At 43.8% G+C, this 17,904-nt stretch overlaps 1 protein-coding gene across 1 annotated transcript; it reads right to left on the bottom strand.

Moving 5' to 3' along the window:
- Positions 1 to 1,080: 1,080 nt before the first annotated feature.
- Positions 1,081 to 17,875, bottom strand: PLOD1 (procollagen-lysine, 2-oxoglutarate 5-dioxygenase 1). Its single transcript, XM_010075665.1, has 19 exons — positions 17,671 to 17,875; positions 13,305 to 13,396; positions 12,661 to 12,797; positions 11,302 to 11,465; positions 10,686 to 10,798; positions 8,925 to 8,988; positions 7,972 to 8,069; positions 7,536 to 7,637; positions 7,300 to 7,431; positions 6,906 to 7,027; positions 6,150 to 6,254; positions 5,568 to 5,693; positions 4,600 to 4,741; positions 3,948 to 4,061; positions 3,610 to 3,675; positions 3,148 to 3,252; positions 2,592 to 2,738; positions 2,158 to 2,283; positions 1,081 to 1,882 (listed from the first exon to the last, which is right to left on the bottom strand). Exons 1-19 carry the CDS (start codon positions 17,873 to 17,875, stop codon positions 1,727 to 1,729), a joined length of 2,316 nt encoding a protein of 771 aa, XP_010073967.1. The 3' UTR covers positions 1,081 to 1,726.
- Positions 17,876 to 17,904: the final 29 nt, after the last annotated feature.

Genomic DNA, 17,904 nt, shown 5'->3' with positions numbered 1-17,904 from the left:
ACACGCCTCGGCACCGTACAGCGCAGAGGAAAGACACAACAAAATAAGTGAAAAAAAACCCCAAACCTGCTGAATAAATACATACACCTCTTGGTCACCTTCTCAACGATTGGCCTGTCCCGTCCCTTCATGCGGTGACAGTTCTGGATTTCACCTCACAGGATTTATTAGTGTTTTACTTTTCAAACAGATTGTCCCTGCCTGGATATTCCTCCTTTGCACGTGTGTGTGTGTGCAGCCTTGAAATAGACCTAAAAAGCTGATGGAAAGCAGCAGGAAAAGGTCTGTGGCGCCTTCCTCGGGTCCCCTCACATTGAACAGTTCCCTGCCAGCATCTACTCGTCCACAGCCCTGCTGCCTGCACTAACCCCCTCTAGATGAAGGGCTCCACACCTGACAATTAGACGGTACACCCTCCAGACACAGAGAACTAAGAGGAGGAAGATTATTTTCCCCCTAAGGACAATCATGATGCGAATTTAGCGCCTGTGAAACATACTAGCCTAACAGTGTCTGATAAGCAGAGCAGGTATCTCACAGGCAATGGCAGAAAAGGTTTCTTCCCCCCTCCCTCTCTAACCACAGCTCTAGACAGATCTTTACACCTACTGGTTCACCACAATCTCTCAGCACTTTCCAAACACTCGCTTCTACCAGCCTCGACCCCACTGGAGAAGTGTCAGCAGTGGAGTGTTTTGGTTTGGAATAACAGAAACACTGAATAATTATCTCCTCTAACTACCAGAGAATAACTCTTTGATGGCCCATTCAAATCAGATGCAAAGAAAATTATCAAAACAATCTCTGAGAACTGGAATGAGGCCACCAAAGAGGACTGGGACCTCAGAGTTGTTATCCAGAGACTGATTAGAGCTTTTGGCAATCTTAACATGGGATAGAACTGAGACGATTCAGCAGTGACGCCCTCCTAACTGATTTAGTTGTTCTCAGCCTTCCCTTTCTTAGATTTTATCTACACACACTGACATGGTCTGAATCTGCCAGGGTGTGCATGCTCCTTTTAGCTGCAGTGACAGAAGACAGGGAGGCTATCTTTTATCTCTTTGGTCTAATCCCAGAGGTAAAGTATCATTACCAGACCTTCCTTTAGCTAACTGGAAGCACCTATATTGCCACTGCTGCTGCTTTGAACTTTGTGATGTGCTTGCAAGGACTTCAAAGAGGTAAGGAATCAGATGATCTTCGGGCTCCTGTTACTGAGCTCCATCTGGTATGACATTTAACTGTTATGACTCCTGGAGCCAGCTCTCTGATCGGTTTTGTATTTGGAATAGTATCCAGGAATTATTGTCTAGTGTCCAATCCCGTATATGCTGTAGATGAAAATGGGCTTCCAGCTACTTGGAGAGAAAACTTGTGACTTGTCTCCAAAAAGCTGCTTTTCCAGTCTAAGAAAGCATTTTTGTAAAGCCAACCAATCAGTGAAGGTTCAAGTAAATCGCATTTCCAGGAAACAGCAGATGAGGAGCAGAATCAAAAATGAAGGCACAAAATCTCCTTCCAAATTCTACAGCAATATTCCTAGATATTACCTGCAGTATCAGAGAGGAAGATCTTCCAGTAGTGGAGTCTCAAAATATTGTTAAAAATCAATATCCAAATAGCTTTGATCAATGCCTTAGAAACTCTCAGTAGCATTCCCTGTTTCCACTCAAAGTCAGCAGTGAGCAGGGCCAGGGAAAGGTCCTTCCTGTGAAGCACAGCTCTAGGGGTCAAGAAAGGACACTGCGATATAACGGGTTCCTTTGGTGGTTGGAAGACCTTCATGATAGTGGGTCAGGCGTCCTGGATGCATAAGGGTCCACCCCTTCCGTGGAGCTCGAATGGAGCAATTGTAGCGCAGAAACCGGCAGCCTCCTCCCTGATGGAAACAAAGTAAGAGACACATCAGCTTGGTAAAAACACCTCAGGAAAAGGGCCTCTGCCTTCTCCTGGCAGCCCTTCTGGAAGTGTGAGAAGGTGCTTGGGGAGCATCCTGTGTTCTGATGCATTCAAAAATCTTCTTTCTACCCTAGTCCAGTCACTAATTGCAATCCTTAGTGTGAAGAAGGCAGATATGGATAAGGAAAGGGTTTTCAGCTGCCTGGACTGCTCCAGAGGCTGTACTGCATTCTTGACACATTGGCACACACTTACCTCGTAATCTATTCCAACACGGTTCAAAGCAATGTTAATGGTAAAGGTGGAAGCATCATGATGGGGCATTAAAGAAGGCTGCTCATCAGGTTTGTAGCGAACTACAAAGGCTAGCTCAAACTGAGTCTGCAGGAGAGAAGAGCAAAGTACACATCTGTTATAGGGCTGTAGCAGTCCATGGCTACTGAACTGTAGAGTGTGTAACATTTAAACTGCCTCCCACTGCTAAGAGAAAGGCAACAGTAGGGCAGGAAAATGCTACTGGGAAATTGCATCTTTCCTGATGCATGTAATTATGTCATACTCCAGGGTCAGTTCCTCCATACTGGGAAACAGTACGCATACTGCTAGGGGATGCCAGCAGTCTTTTCACAAAGTTGCAACTGGAGGAGGCCCTGAGCTGACCACAAGTTTTGATACTAAAGTATACATACCTTGGTATAGTATCCTGGGTACAGTTTCTCTGTGATGGGTGCAATGTATTCCAGAAGAAACTTATACCATTCTCTTTCAAAACCAATTTGGTTCATGTGTATGTCAATAGTTGGGACGTTCTCATATCCTCCTTGTATTCTGCTGTCCTGAAACAGAATAATGAAAATACCCATGAGGATGGGAACCTTGGACCTTAGGAATGAAAAGCAGTTGTTTCTGGTAACTACAAATAAATATGACATTTATTTATCAGAATTTCCACGGTGGAACTCTAATTTCAAACAATAATTAATCCCCAAGGTAAACAATACTACCATCAGAAGGGCTGAACACTGTAGCTTCAGAGGACACTAAAGGGGACTCAGAAAAATTAATTCACATTTTAAAACATGGGCAAAATCACAGAATTAATCAGGAACAGAATTAGAGTATTGCCTCTAGTTTCCTGATTTAACTGTGGGGTCTAATACCTTCCTACTGGAGGCACTACTGCCACCAAATTATGCATGGATAATGGTGTGACCCAGAAATCAAAAAGCTCCAACTTTTTCTCACCGTGTTGTCACCTGTGGACCACTGGCCATAATGTTCCATTTCTTCCACCAGCTCATCACAGGCAGTGTCAGTGAATATGGGGAACCAGTAAACATCTGGGCAGGGCTGTGGAAAGCAGACAGGTGAGAACAGCAGAAACAGGGACAGGTGCTTGAGGAAAAAGGAACGAGACTAAACTGTTTGTAGATGGAGTCAGTTTTAAGTGGGCAGTAAATAAAATATTGAGGATAGAAATTTGTCTTCTGATTTATGTGCCCCACTTCCACTTAAAGAGAGCTGGAAATGTACTTCTAGAAGAATGATTTGGCTCTAAAAATACTTTCAAGGTCATGTTTCCTTTGGATTTGAAAGACTATGAGGTAGTGCTGAACAGCTTATTCCCAAGAATGGCAGTAGTGATGATACATGCATTGTCCTGATGCTAATCTCCCATTCTGATGGATAAGAGCAAAGTTTTCTTACCATTTCTACCAGTTTCCCTTTCAGAGCTGCTGTGTAGTTTTCATGGATGTACTTTTCTCTCCAGTCCTGCAGTTAAAAGATAAGCAAACCAGTCATTTCTGTGCAGCCTGATCAAAGAGGCAATGAAAGGCCAGGCCATGCAGGAGTATTTCACAGGCTTTGAAGATTCTGATGTTATGAGCCACATAAACACCATCTTTAAATTCTGTGACTATGCTCCTCATCCCACCTGAGAGACATCATTATTACAAAGCCTGGACCTTCCTTATCGGTGAAGGTAGTCATCAAATCCTCACAGGCCACACTGCTAAGCCTGCTGAGCACGCAGGTAACCTCACCTCGGGATTGCTGAATATTTGCCAGAGGTCATTGTGGAGGTGAGTTGTCCGGTAATTCTCCAGGGACAGTATGTGTCCAAACTGATGCCGATTTGTCAGGTACATAAAGACTCCCTGCAGGACAGAGGGAAACGATAATCAAGTTTTATTTCCAAACCTCGCCTTTCTGTGAGCCACTACGAAATGTAAGCACTGGACAGTTCCCCAGTGATGATGGCTCTGTCCAAGCTGTGCGTTTACTCATTCTTTTTCCTCTGGGCCTTCAGTTTAATTTCCACCCTGGATATGAGGAACTTTGAAAGGTTACAGCCAGAGCCAGTAATTCTGTGCCTCTTGTCAGACAGGGTAAGAAGAAAAGCAGAGCAGCTGCTGTGAGATTAGGTTCTTCCTTCTTACCCCATCAACCCCATTTAGAACAGCTCTGAATAGGCCCAAGAACAAAACGTTATCCGCATTTAGTGGTCCCTGGCTCTGTGTGATTTCACAGCAGGACAGAAATCCTGCACTGTTCCAAGCCTGCACAGTATCAAGTAATGCCAGTTCATCCTGTCCCATGCCCTGGCAGAGCTGAATATCTTGAAACTACTTAAATCTTGTCACCTCCACGCTGGCACGCAGTTCTCCCCTGCCAGCCTCTCTCTCCTCGACTGACCTGATTCCGAACGTTGTGGCAGAAGGCCATGTCAGCATCCAGCTTGCCGCTGTGGAAGAGATCTCCCTGGTCAAGCTCCGATCGCAGAACCTTGGCTTTAACCATGTAAACACTGCTGATGTAGGGAACATTCCAAAGCCCGCTGAAACACATGGGTGGAAGAGTAAGACTTGAAATACCATTAAGAAGGAAACTGCTGGACTTGACAGGATGGCAGGCAGCACTGCAGTACCAGCCAGGCTTGCCTAAATGAGCCAACTTGGAACAGCAGGGAGAAACCATACCAACAGGAATTGTCATTCCAGGAAAAATCACTTATATTGCCCTGAGCTTTCAAGCTGCACAAATGCTAGGCCACTGTGAAAGCACTTAATTGCCACTGTGTGTTTTTTGCTAGGGACATAATTAATGGCTTGAATCTCTTCCCAGAGAGATCAACATATTTTTTTTCCAGTGATTTAAGAAAAATGAACCAGCCAAAAGCACATAAGCTGATTTCCAGCGTTTATCGCACACATAATGGCCTAAAAAAAGAGAGGGCCATGCAAGAATATGAATGAACCAACAATTATATTTTGTGAATCTTCCATTCAAGGATCACCTGGTATTTTATGAAGGCTAGTTGATAAAGATTAAAAAGCACTTTATAGGATTTTAAGGATCACACTAACTATAATCCACAGGTGGGAAAACATGACACGAGTAAGATGAAGTGATTTCAGCAAAGTCAGGACTATTAAACTCTTATCTGATCATAAGAAAATCTACCCAAAGTATGTTGTGGTCTCTGCTCAAGGGAGAACATAGAGCAACTTCCAAATGGGAGTACAGACTTCTTTTCCTTTTCTATATGTAAAGATAGTTGTGCTCTCTGGTTCTTTGACAGTAGCTGGTTTGACGATAATGTGCTGCAGCAAGCTTCACATTTGAGGGATTATATCAGTAAGAAACTCTCTTTGCATACTCACACTCTCCGCCTTTGAACAATATCCACATAATCTTCTGAACGGGCATAGTATCCATCAGGGCTCAGCGCTCCCCAGAAATTTGACCACAGCTTCTCGTGACGGCTTACCAGTGGCGCAATCACCAGCCTGTGAGCACAACAGAAAAAGGAATTGCAGGATAGGATGTTACCACAGGAGGAAAAGGAAAAGATTTACAAATCACAGGACTGTAAGAGTTAGATTCTCCCTCTCTTACAGAGTTGCTGCTTCTGTAGACTCCGTTGGAATAAAATTCCACATAAGAAAGGGCAAACAGGGTCACAATCTCCTATCTAACTGCATGCACCCTGCAGCAGGTCCTTTAGAATCTGATTTGCTGTAGTGACTATATAAAGACAAAACTAGGGATGATTTACATCCACGGCCTAAAATCCAGGGATTACAACTACAGTAAAAAAAAGATGAAATAAGAGGCGTCTGTCTAACATTCCATCTCTGACACACAGTTCTCCTAACACCTTACACATCTCACTGATACAACAGCTCACTGTATTCCTCGTGTGAAAGATGACCAGTAAGGATTGCTCAGACCAAAGAACTCACTTGTTCTGTTCGATCAGGATCCTTAGAGTCTCTGTGTTCTTCAGAACTATCTCAGCATCCAGGCTAAAGTAATAGTCACAGTCAGGATCCTTTCTGCACAAATCCCTGTAGCCAAAGAACAAGAAAAGCCACATCAAAATCCTCCTAGTAGAGAGCAAGACAAGCGACAGAACACCAGGAATTCCCTCACCTTGTAGACTAAAGGTCTTCTGGGTGCTCAGAAAAGTTCAGTTTAACTTAACAACCCAGAAGGCTAGCATACTACAAGCACATCAGATTCAGTATCCAATAGCACACAATATAGTGCAAACTGAAGAGGTTCCCATTTACGGTCCGCCCAAATCCAGACCTAAGTTGAAACTCACACCTCCTGATCACAGACAGGAAGATACTCTGCCCGTAGCTCTTAGTTTTACTAATACACTCTTCAGAGACACAGATGCATATTCTTTGTGATCTATGACTGGGCACATAGACCGCTTGATGACAGCAGGAGGTACAGGGCTATCCTTCTAACAGAGCAAAGGACCAGTGAGAACTTGGTTTCTGAAATTGGAGAAAGGGAGTTGGTATTGGGGCTGATTTTTTTCCAATATATAATGGGCATGGGGAGTTAATGCCATGAAAATTGAAAGAAGAGGGTGACTGAAAGAAGGGAAGCATCCACTTGATAGTGATGATACTAGGAAATTCTGGACTGCCTTAGTTTGGACACAGGCTCACTCTGCTGCCATCGTGTTTGGCCTCTTCACTTACATGCCCAAGTTACGTGCCTCAGCATTCTCCACCTCATCATCTGGTCCAATCACTTTGATGGCGAGATATTCTTTGCCATGCTCTTTAACAAAAGAGTCCACCTGCATCAAGTGATGTTGCTCCTATATCAAAGGAAAAATAAGGAAAAACAGACGAGATGGCCTCATCCCAGGCTGCTCAGCCTCCTGTTCTTGAAAATGCCAAAACAGACAAGCAACAGTTCTTCCCACTTCCACATCTTTACAGCTGGATGAAGCTATCTTATAGGTGCCATTGCAGACAAGCACTGGGATTACAGAGCCTGGAAGTCTAGTCAAAGGTTGCAAAGGTGCCTACAGGACAGGAGGAGGTATACGTTTTCCCTGCATGTGCCATGTCCCAAGGTTGTACTTACATGGTTGTGAATGAAGAGCTGGATTCGCTGCTTTGGGTAATGAAGGTTACGAAGCCGCATGAAAAACTCAGAGAGGAATGGAGTAGGCTGCTCGATGAAAACGCCAATCAGAATCATTGGCAATGCCTCATCCTACATTCAGTGAAAAGAGAAGTGGTGGCTCAGGTACCACATCAGACACGTAAGATCTCACAGTAAGACTTGTCTTGAGAGCTTTGAACAGACATCGGCCTTACCTTAAACCCTGTGAGGCTTCGCAGACCTTCATCGCACACAGTGCAGCCAGTCTCAAATGTCCATATCTGAGGAATGTAGTTTCCCAGGTAGTTCAACTGCAGCTGCAGAAGTCAATTTGCCATGTTACGCATTACAGGGCAGGGGACTTTCTTTGCATCCACCCCCCATGTAAAATCACATTTCATCAGAACCTCTTTACCTTCTTCCTGGACTAAAGAATCTAAAAAGCATGACAGCCTGAGGGTCTAATGACACGCTGAACTCTGAACCAGACTCATTTTGCTGCTAGGGACCTGGACCACTTATTGTTTCTCCAACGTAAGTGTACACAGGGAAGGTCAGTGTACGTGAAGACAGTAACCCAATACACTCGAGCCTGAAGGGGCACTCTGCAACAAACACATACCAAATCTTTCTCTCCGGACACCCGCTTACCTTGGTGGGTCCATTTCCATGAATCACCACAGGGAGAGTGTCATATAACAAGTTTCTTGCTCTCACTCGTGAGTTTTCAAACTTCAGAACCACCTCATCTGGAAATGACATTGCCATTGTGTTATCAGAGGAAGGCTCTTATTAATAATTAGCAGCACAGTGCCTCATCTGTACTGAACAACTGCTGAAAGATGAAAGCATGGACGTGGATAACTATGCACAAGTAGTTTAAGAGCTACAGACCATATCCAAAAAGGAGAAAAAATGTTCAGAATGATCCTGTGAGGTAACAGGAGGATGGCTGGGAAGTTGAACAAAGAGTGCAGCTTGCTGGGCTGATATGCCTTCTACTGGGAATTGTCAGAAGCCACACTGAAATAGTCTTTCAAAACTGGCATTGACAAATTGTGCTGTAAGGAAGAAGCTATTGATGGTTATTGAGAATAAGTGAATAATTTTTGCCATGACCAGCAAAATCAATCAATCAATCAATCAATCAATCAATCAGCTGGTCAGGTCAGAAGCCTGGTACAGTCAGAGTGTGTTCACAGGCAGTGTCTGGCTGCATCTCACCTTCTGTGGCATTCCACACAAAGCTCTGAAGTGCAAAGACAGGCAAGCCCCAGGCAGGGTTGTGTGTTATTACTTGCACTGCAGTCCCTCCCAGTTTCACTCCAAGGGTAATGCAATCCGACATGCTTGGAGATCAAAGTGGCAAGGAGGTGTAAGATGGAAAACCCGACCTGCATTCCCCAAGGTGAAGAGGGAATTGCAGTGAGAACCTAGTTGGTCGCAGCGGAATTGCAAATAAATCCCAGAACTCCGGCAGAGGCTTTTTACTGAGGGACAGGCACCTCTGAAATTTAATCCCTTCAGCCACAACACAACTTTATTTCTGGTGTCAGCATGGAATTAGATTCCAAGGAGAAATGAGGTTCCTTCTTACATCTCACCTAATGCTCCATTTAGGTTTTGGAAGATCCGGCTTCTTTGGTCTAGACTGATGTTGACATTTTCCTTTAAAAGAATGAGGTAAATAACACTAATTAGAACACAAGTGGGTATCCATTCTTTACCTGTGAGAGATCCTATGCTGAGCAAAGATACATCACATTCTTATCATCATTTCCATTCTCTCCAAGCTTCAGAGCCTAAAACACCCCCAGCTAATCCTCATTTTCACTTGAACCTGTGAAAATTCACTATTTTCTAGAACAATTTAAACATATTATATTAGGCAAACCCATGCAAATAAACATTTTAAAGCTACTGTGGGTGTGCCAATAATAATACTCAGCATATTAATGAAGCACGCTTGCAGCACAGTCATATAAAACCCACATATCATATGCAAGAATGCCAAGACAGCAAAAACATCTGCCGTGAAGACAGTTTCTTGCCATCTATCCACAGGGCAAGCGTTACACCAAGTGTTGCCCCAGGTACCGGTGTCAAACCAGAACACAGTAAGGGTGCAAGACCAGCTTGTGCAAGCTTTGTTTTTATCCCCTGCTGCAAATCAGACTCTGACTGGATTTTTGTCAGACTAAAATCTAGCTCTGGCTTAACAGAGTCAGAATCCTTCCAGGCATCTATTAAGATTGATTACTGGCAAGGACAGCAGGGTGCTAACATCCGCTGTCTGAATGCCAAGTCAGTGGAATTACTCAGTCTCAGTGTGGCACAGGGCCAGAACTGCAGATGAGAACATTAAAGGAACTGTTCGTGTTGAAATATCATGGGCCATAGTCAGATTTAGGGAAGTAAAAAAGTGCAGCTGTTCTGGATTTTTTACCAGCCCTGCTGGTAAAGCAGTGCAACTCCTCTAATCAGTTTGAAAGCAGTTTCCCATTTCTAATGCCTCCTCTTGACTTTACTGTCCCATGCATTTGTGTTATCCCTCAGGGAAAGAATGCACTGCGTAATGCAAAGTGGGCAGGGACAACAGGCACAAAATCACCCTGTGGGCTGGATGATTCACCCAGCGCACCACACGGTGCTGGAATGGCAATGATGCTCCCAGGGTCCATTCCAGGCTGCTGTGTGGCCTTACGTGGCATGCTACATAGGCTGACGCAGATTTTGTCAGCCAGGATCTGGAGGTATTTGCTGAAGGCAGCGGCAGCCTCTTTGTTCCAGCAGGGCTACACACTGTGCTGCCCACAGACCCTGTCCTGTGCCACAACAGCGGTGACAAGGCTGGGAAACTTTGTCCCTTTCATCACCTCAAATCTGCTCAGGCCTCATCTGTCCCTTTACCTGCCGCATACTTTAGTGCTAGGCTGGATGTAAGTCAGCACTGTGCTCTGCAGGGACAATACGCACTTAACATCTGGATTTCACGTCCCCTGGGAGGAAGTTCATTAGTTCTGCCACACTCAATAACTTTAAACATCAGCACATACAGATACTGGTGTGAGTTTCCAATAAGACTTGTTATAAGACATCTATCTTCCCACTCACATTTTAAGCTTAAAGATAAAAACTGCCAATGACAGAACAAGTGGGTAGTGTCTAGAACTCAAATTTTCAGAAGAGAAAGGGTGACTAGACATACTACTGGCCTTTTTTCATGTAAGGATGCCAGAGCAGTAATTAAGGGTCAATATGTATGTGATTAACTTATTTTACTGTCAACAGGGATACTGCACAGAGGATTAACAGCAATGCTTCTCAGACAACTCTTCGTAATCCCAAAGTCTAGCTACACCTACTCTTTTTTCTGGATCCAAGAAGACATTCGTATAGAAGAGCTGGTCACTGTCATCATCCTTTCCTTTCCACTCCTCCACAAGCTTCTTCAGGTTTGGAGCATAACCTATGAAGCCTGTGGGAATAAGTATGAAGAGGTGTTTCAACCCATACAACCGAAAAAGGGAAGTACTCCTGTATAGACACACTCTCACTTCTTTCACACAAAGTCTCACTCCAGCCTGTGTTGCTGCAAAGATCCACCAGCTTTCAGCAGAGGCATGCATAGATTGCACTTCCCAACTTGGAATGACAGCAGGATCAAACCTGTAATCTTCAACATCAGAAAAGCTCAGATACCCACACCCTGAATGACAAGGCTCACTGAAAAGGGAGAAGGGACAGGAAGCAGGTTCCTGTACTCTGCAGGCAATTCACAGCTATGTCCCCTCCTGCAGGTAAAGCCAGGAGCATTGTTAGTCCTTCCACTCTGGCCAGTTATGCACAGGGCTTCAGTTTGCACCATCCTTTATCAAGATGCTTTCCACACCCAGCCCCTTGCTGCTTCTCCCAAAGGCCTTCTAATAGGAGGAAAAAGCTGAGAGAGGTTCTCATCTGAAAGAAGGTTCTGCATCCTACCTCCAGAACCCAGGAAGCGCTTTCCATCTCGAACCTGAGGGTACTTGGCTTCCAACTTTCTGTCAGGATAGATGTAGTTCTCTGCTGAGAAGACTACCTTGCTCTTGGCTTGTTTGAACTTCTTCAGCAGTTCTGTTGGGCCCGAAGCAAAGAGTACATCATAGCTACAGTAAAAGACAGACAAGAAAGGGACAGAGAGGAATGGAGTCAGAAAAATGTATCAGTGTGAAAAGTTTCTAGAAACAGACAATTCTTTAGGAATCCCTTTCTTTTAGTTCTGCTTCACAGTATTACATTTTTTTGTCGTAATTATAGCTAATTAAATGCAATCCTATTAATAGAGCGGAAGATGTTACTTCCCACTGCAGAAGATTCCACAATGGCTGGGGGCAACTTATGCCCATTCTTATTTTTACAGTTTTCACTGATGATAAAAGCAAACCTTCCAAGCTGCAAAACATGCTGATCTCTTCCTGCTTCCTACATTTGGAACTGTGAAGTTCTGGTGCCCTCACCGCTTGGAACAACTTTTTACTTATTGGAGGAAGAATTACTCTGCCATTCCTTTCTAGATTAAACAAACCCATAGGTCACACTTTTTGGCATCCTGCAAAGCTTCAGGAGGAACCTATACGAGACACTAGTCACTGGATGCTGCACTCCAGCCGCTGTCTCTTCAGCATGGGGTGGAACTGACTGATTTCCAGGTGACACTCCAAGGATGAGACTTGCATTTGCTGCAAGAGGATTTGTGTACTTCAAACTCATTTTGGTGAGTGAAAAAGTTGCTCACTCCAGAGATTAATCATTCCAAACTTCTCTAAACACACACAGACACTCTGAGCTGCAAAAGATGATCTCCCTGCCACGGAAGCTAGAAACAGATACAGAGATCCCAGCTCTGCCTGTTGGAAAAGACACTGAGAGTCCAAACTATCCTTTTCCCTCTTCACATTTCTCTGGCAGACTAATTCTTGGCTCTTGGGATTGTGTTGCAGCCTGCCTCACCTTATAAAACAAATAATTCTGGTAAGAAAGGCCTGCCTAGAGCCACAGAAATTGTCTGTCCATTCTCTGCAGACAGAGGCAGCCAAATTCCACCGTGGCAGAAACAGGTATAATGCTATCAACTTCATGCAAGAGCTGGAATCAGCCTATCCTGATCAGACCTTCCCAGCTGCCACGGATGCAGCTCTGAGCAACTCTCAGGCAACTGCAGAGAATTCAGGGGGGGAAAAAAGAGGAGGTCTGGACACACCTTCTAAAAGCAATCTACTTCAGAGTTCATTTCTTCTTAGTAAGAACCTGTCCAAACAGTCTTATGATTCAGTTCAGGGCAAATACTTTCCAACTCATTACCTTTCTACAAAAAGGATGATCAAGTCTTCCTTGTCTGCATACTGCTTCAAAGCTGATTTCAAGAGACGGACCTTCTGCCCACCTCCAGCTGGGTTCTTGTCATCTCCACCCTGCCATTCCTCATCCAGCCCCAGCACCTAATGAACGACAGGCACAGGGTCCACTGAACAGGTCGCTCGCCCAGCAAGACTCACAGGAAAGGACCAGAACCCACAATCTTACTAGTCCTGGTAACTCCCAGTGCAAATCACAACAGAAAAACCAGCATCAGGACAGATGGACTAGGTATATACACCAGCCTTTGAACCCTTCTCTGGGATGGACAGCAGAGTAACATGCAGCACAGTAACAAAGCACGCTCAGCAACAGGGACAGGAGCACACGCCAGACTGCGCGTTTTGGCATTGCAATGGAAAAGTGCCATGGGGCTCCCCTGAGCTGGGGTTATGGATCTTATCTCAAGCCAACATTAAGGATGGAATAAGAGACTGCTGCAGAAATGCCCCAGTCACAGTATTTTTCAGCCAGCTGAGTAGGTGTGTCCTCTCTTGAGCTTTTATTTAATAATTTTGTGGCCAAGTCTTATCCATTCAACACTTCAAAATTCCCTTTGACCAATCACCACTAAGGCTGCTAGCCATCACCTGGACTTTGTAGTTGAAGAACTGCGCTGATCTTCTAAAGCGCTGGAATCCCTCAGTCTGCTTGGTGGCAACAGTAAGAACCAGCAGGTTGTCTGCAAACAGGAGAAAGCACAAGAGACACATTCAGCTTGCATTGTTTTCACAACCGAAAACCGTTCGGTTTCATACCGAACCAAGAGGCTTTACTATCAGATCCTGAGCCAAGGTAGGGATCAATAACCTTAAAGGTACTTGACAGACTTGACAAGGGGAAGTCAAAATCTAATCACTGAGAAGCAAAGTGACTTTCCCAGTACATTCTTTAAGTTGAATCCAGCAATAAAATGCAGGAGTCACAACTTTTGCGCCAACAGTCACTGCTGTTCACAGACACAGCTTACGTCTGTCCTATATGCCATTGACAGATGCCCACGTTCATTTTAAATCAGGCAAGGGAGGTAATCTACCTGTGGAGCTACCATATCCTGCTGAGAAGAAAACAGCTTGCTTACCCCTCACCTGATTATCTCTGCACTGTACAATAGGTGTTCTCACTGCCCACAAAGCTTCAACCTCAGGAAGAAAACCAGCTTCAAATCCTATTTATTTGCTGCCTGGATTTTTTTGGCATCAACTCATCAAAGATTTGTAGAGGGGAAAAAAAGGAAGTGTGGACATAGCCAGCATTTTACTGTAGGAACTAGCCATCACAGGGGACAGAACATGGCAAAGGTGCCCTCAAATCTCAGTGTTTGACTGAAGAACCCAAAACTAACCGAAGCACAAGCAAGACTGTTCCTTTGCAGCAGAGATTAGAACTTGGTCCTGGGTATAAAATAAGAGATTATGTACAGATACAATTTCATTGCCTGAGTTATGAGCTAGAAAAAGAAAATATAATGTATTAAGTGTTTTTTTGCCCTGCTATTGAAAGCTACAATTCTCTTCTCTCACATAGAGTGTGAAATTAAACTTGAAGATAAAAAATAGAACTACTACCAAATGCCCATTTGGAAGTAATCCATTTAGTGCAATTGGCTTCCTGTTCCCCACAGAGCTGCTTTTGTGTCTCTCAGCACTGACTGGGGGTAGGGAAGACCAAAATTAGGCTGAATGTTATTACTCCCTCTCCATGCCTGCTCCAATTTTCTACTGCATTCCTGAGGTGTCTTTCAGATTTTTTCATACACACACAATATGAATTTAATTCTGCCATAACTTTCATTTACATTCTCCTCCCAAACTTGCTTTTCATTGCCAGTCCCTTAGAAAATGACAACGCTAAATCCTGAAGTTCTCTTTCAGAAGTTTTTCTATAGTACCACTGGAATATGATTTTTATGTGGAAGCTCTGGTTTCTTCATTGTGATGGTTAAACGCTATACTTCACCTTAATACCTTTGCTTAAGCAGGAATTTGCACAGGCTCTGGCAACAGCACTTAAACGCAAATCCTAGCCATCCGATTTTACCATCAGAAAATACCAGGAAAAACTGAAAGCACATTTGCTTGGCTTGAGCAGGCTTCTTTTGGAATAATGATTTTTTTCAATGGACGTACCAGATGCATCTTCCTAGTGTACCCAAACTGATATTCTATCTGATCTTAGAGAGGAAGGATCTAGGAGCTGGAGTCCTAGTTAGACCTGACAAACGCATCAAAAGTAAAAAATAAGTGCAAGACTCCAAGTTAGGAAGAAAGAGGATGTTCCCAAGCAAATTCCTAAAATCCTTTACCTGCAACAGAACAAAAAGAGGAGAGATTGAGAACAGTCAATAGAAGGTCAGCTCGAATCGTATTTTGTTACATTCACACAGACAAAGGGAGTGATAAATAAAATAATATGAATCCTGCATTTGTGCAGTCTTTAAAGGCAAATTTTTAGCCATATGAAGTGCATTTGTAATCCAGCTCCTTCAGCACACTCCAGTTCCTTGTGTCCTGCCCAGTCAGAGGGTGCAAACAAATGAGAAAAATATGTATCTCCTCAGGGAATATGTTAAAGCCATTAAAGCTGCTAGCTATACGATGGCATGCAGAAAACCACGGCAGCTTTATTAGACAGCTCTGAGCTCATGGTTTCTGAGAAGGTGAAGATCATACTGCCAATGAATAGGGGGGCAAATGTGGGCTTGCCAGAGAGGAATGTAAAGGCAACATCAGATTCTAGTACCTGAAAGGGGAGGAGAAAGCATGTGATAATGATAAAAGAAGGAAAGAAAGAGCCTGACTCCTATGCAATTGTTTCAGCCTGAATTCTCAGACATCTATCATTAAATAAATCACTAATTCATTTTCATGCTGCCACCCCAAGAAAAGAACAAACTGTTTACAATACGACTGACAAAAGTTTGCTGGACAAGATGCGAGACCAAAAGGCTCACAGGGATGACCAGGAAGCAGCGTGGTATTTCTAAGACAGAGAAGGTTTCACCATGCAGCGTGTGAACTCACTGGAGCATGGCAAAGCCAGCACAGAGCCAATTATCCTCCCCAGCACAATTCCAAGTTACAGATTCCCTTCTCATTGCTGGTCTGTGAGGGTAGGAGTCTGAGAGACATTAAGCTCAGTTTCTGTTTGAGAAATCTCTGCAGTAGCAAGAGCCTTCCATCCCAGGAGACATTCCTTCAGGCCAGCACTAGAAGCCTGATCTGAGCTATGCTGCCTCTGCTCCTTCTCCTTTAACCCTTTTTCCTCCTTCTCAAAAATTTTGCTGAATACTGGTGCAGCTCATAGGTATTTCCAGAGACAGAGCAGTAAACCCTTTTAATTTCAGTATCACATGCAGGCATTTTGAAACTGCCAAAAGCAGAGTTATGCTTCCCTGTTTCCATGTCACAGTTCCTTTTCATACATAGAAACCATAGCCTATTCTGTTAAGCTGGGCCTCTTGGGCCCAGAGACTCCTTGGGCCATGCTGACAATTAGAAACCACATAACTATATTTATTAATGGTACAGCTGCAAAATATGAACAGTGTGGTTAATGAAGCAAGCACTGGACTAGGAACCAGGGGAGCTGCACTGTACTGCTAGCTCTGATATGCAACAAGGAGCCACTCTTGCCATCCCTCCGTTTTTCCATCTGTAGAATGGTAATAGAGGACATTCAGCACTTTTGTGAGGGTTTTTTTGAGCACCAATTGAAAGGATTCTGTAGAGACAAAGCATTGGAAAAAGGACTTTGATATCAACATCACAGAGAAATGATTGGGTAAATTTCTGAGTTTTTACAGAGTTAAAATCAGTTGACAAGATGAGTTCAGTAGCAAAAAATTTTTAGTTATTTACTTCTGCCCTGATTCTACAGGGAAAACACAGCTGCAGCTGCATTTCAGGACAAGGAATGAATTTATCCCTAGGCTATGCTTTGGGATTTCTTACTGTGCCACTTCCTGTTAAGATAGTGCCCAAGAAAATACTATCAAAGTGGGGATCAAGTAGAAAAAAAAAACCAGTGCATAATTTAATAGCAGATAATCTCTATTAAATTAACATTATGAAGTTTTTTTAAAGATTCAGTTAGCTACAAATAACTATGCTTAGAGCTTTTGCAGAGATCTAAAAGAATGTACAAGAGAGAGGATAGGTACTCTCATATTACTCTGAGGAAGCTGAGGCACAGAAAAGGTAAGGCATGTTTTGTTCAAGCCATGCCAGAAGTGAGGGGTTCAGAAATCAGTTAATTCCACATCCCTCTTCCTAACCAACATACCCCATTCTCTTTTCCCAACAGCCAGTTTTATATCTCTAGTGCACTCTAAAACCTTAATTAAAACATGGAAGATTTGGGGCATGTAAGGAAAGCAGGATAGCACAGAAAGATTAATTTCTTACTTACATTTGTCTAATAGTTACACTAAATTATAATTATTTTGCTTTAGTTTTGCCACTATAACTAAAGAACTCCCCTTCCAACACTTCTATGGATACACACTAACCACATTATTAAGTAATATATAAAAAGGTAATTATACAAGAATCACATATTGTGAAGGGAAATGGTAACAAGATGAAATCTCCTCCTAATTGCCACTTCTCTAATGAAGACAGAGATAATTGTCCAAACTTCTTGGCAGAGTGACAGTGTGTGAACCTCTTTGTCAGTCTGACATTCTGTAGCTGCCCTAATCCTCTACTGTTGTACCAATTACTTACTCTTCAGAGCATCTACCAACTGTTTACATGGGGATATGTTGATGTTATTTGAGGAGCATTCCGGATCTTGGGTCACAGCGTGGCCAGCCTGGGATCAAATGCTCTCTGTTACCTAGTTCTTGAGTTGTGCCAGTTCAGAAGCAGGAAGGGCTGACCCAGGTGGGATGCAACCCAAAGGACTGGGAGGACTTTACTGGGATGAAATGGTGTCCTGAAGCTTGTCACGCACAACTCAAGAGCTGCGAGCGCCTGTCTGGGAACTGAGGCACTCCAGAAGCATGTGCAGAGGACCCCCACGCCAGCCTGTGCGCTGCCTCAACACTCAGCAGCAGGCTCCAGACGCCGCCCAGGGGCTCACACTTTGCAGTGGACACGAGTCTCAGGTCGGGCAAAGCCCCTGAGCTAAGCACCGTGGTGCCACCAAGAGCGGACATGCCCGTCCATCAGCTCCCCGTGCTGCCGG

The sequence above is a fragment of the Pterocles gutturalis genome, unplaced genomic scaffold, assembly GCF_000699245.1.
Source record: "Pterocles gutturalis isolate BGI_N339 unplaced genomic scaffold, ASM69924v1 scaffold43732, whole genome shotgun sequence".
Classification (NCBI taxonomy): Eukaryota; Metazoa; Chordata; class Aves; order Pterocliformes; family Pteroclidae; genus Pterocles; species Pterocles gutturalis.
This window is presented reverse-complemented; position numbering and strand designations above follow the sequence as displayed.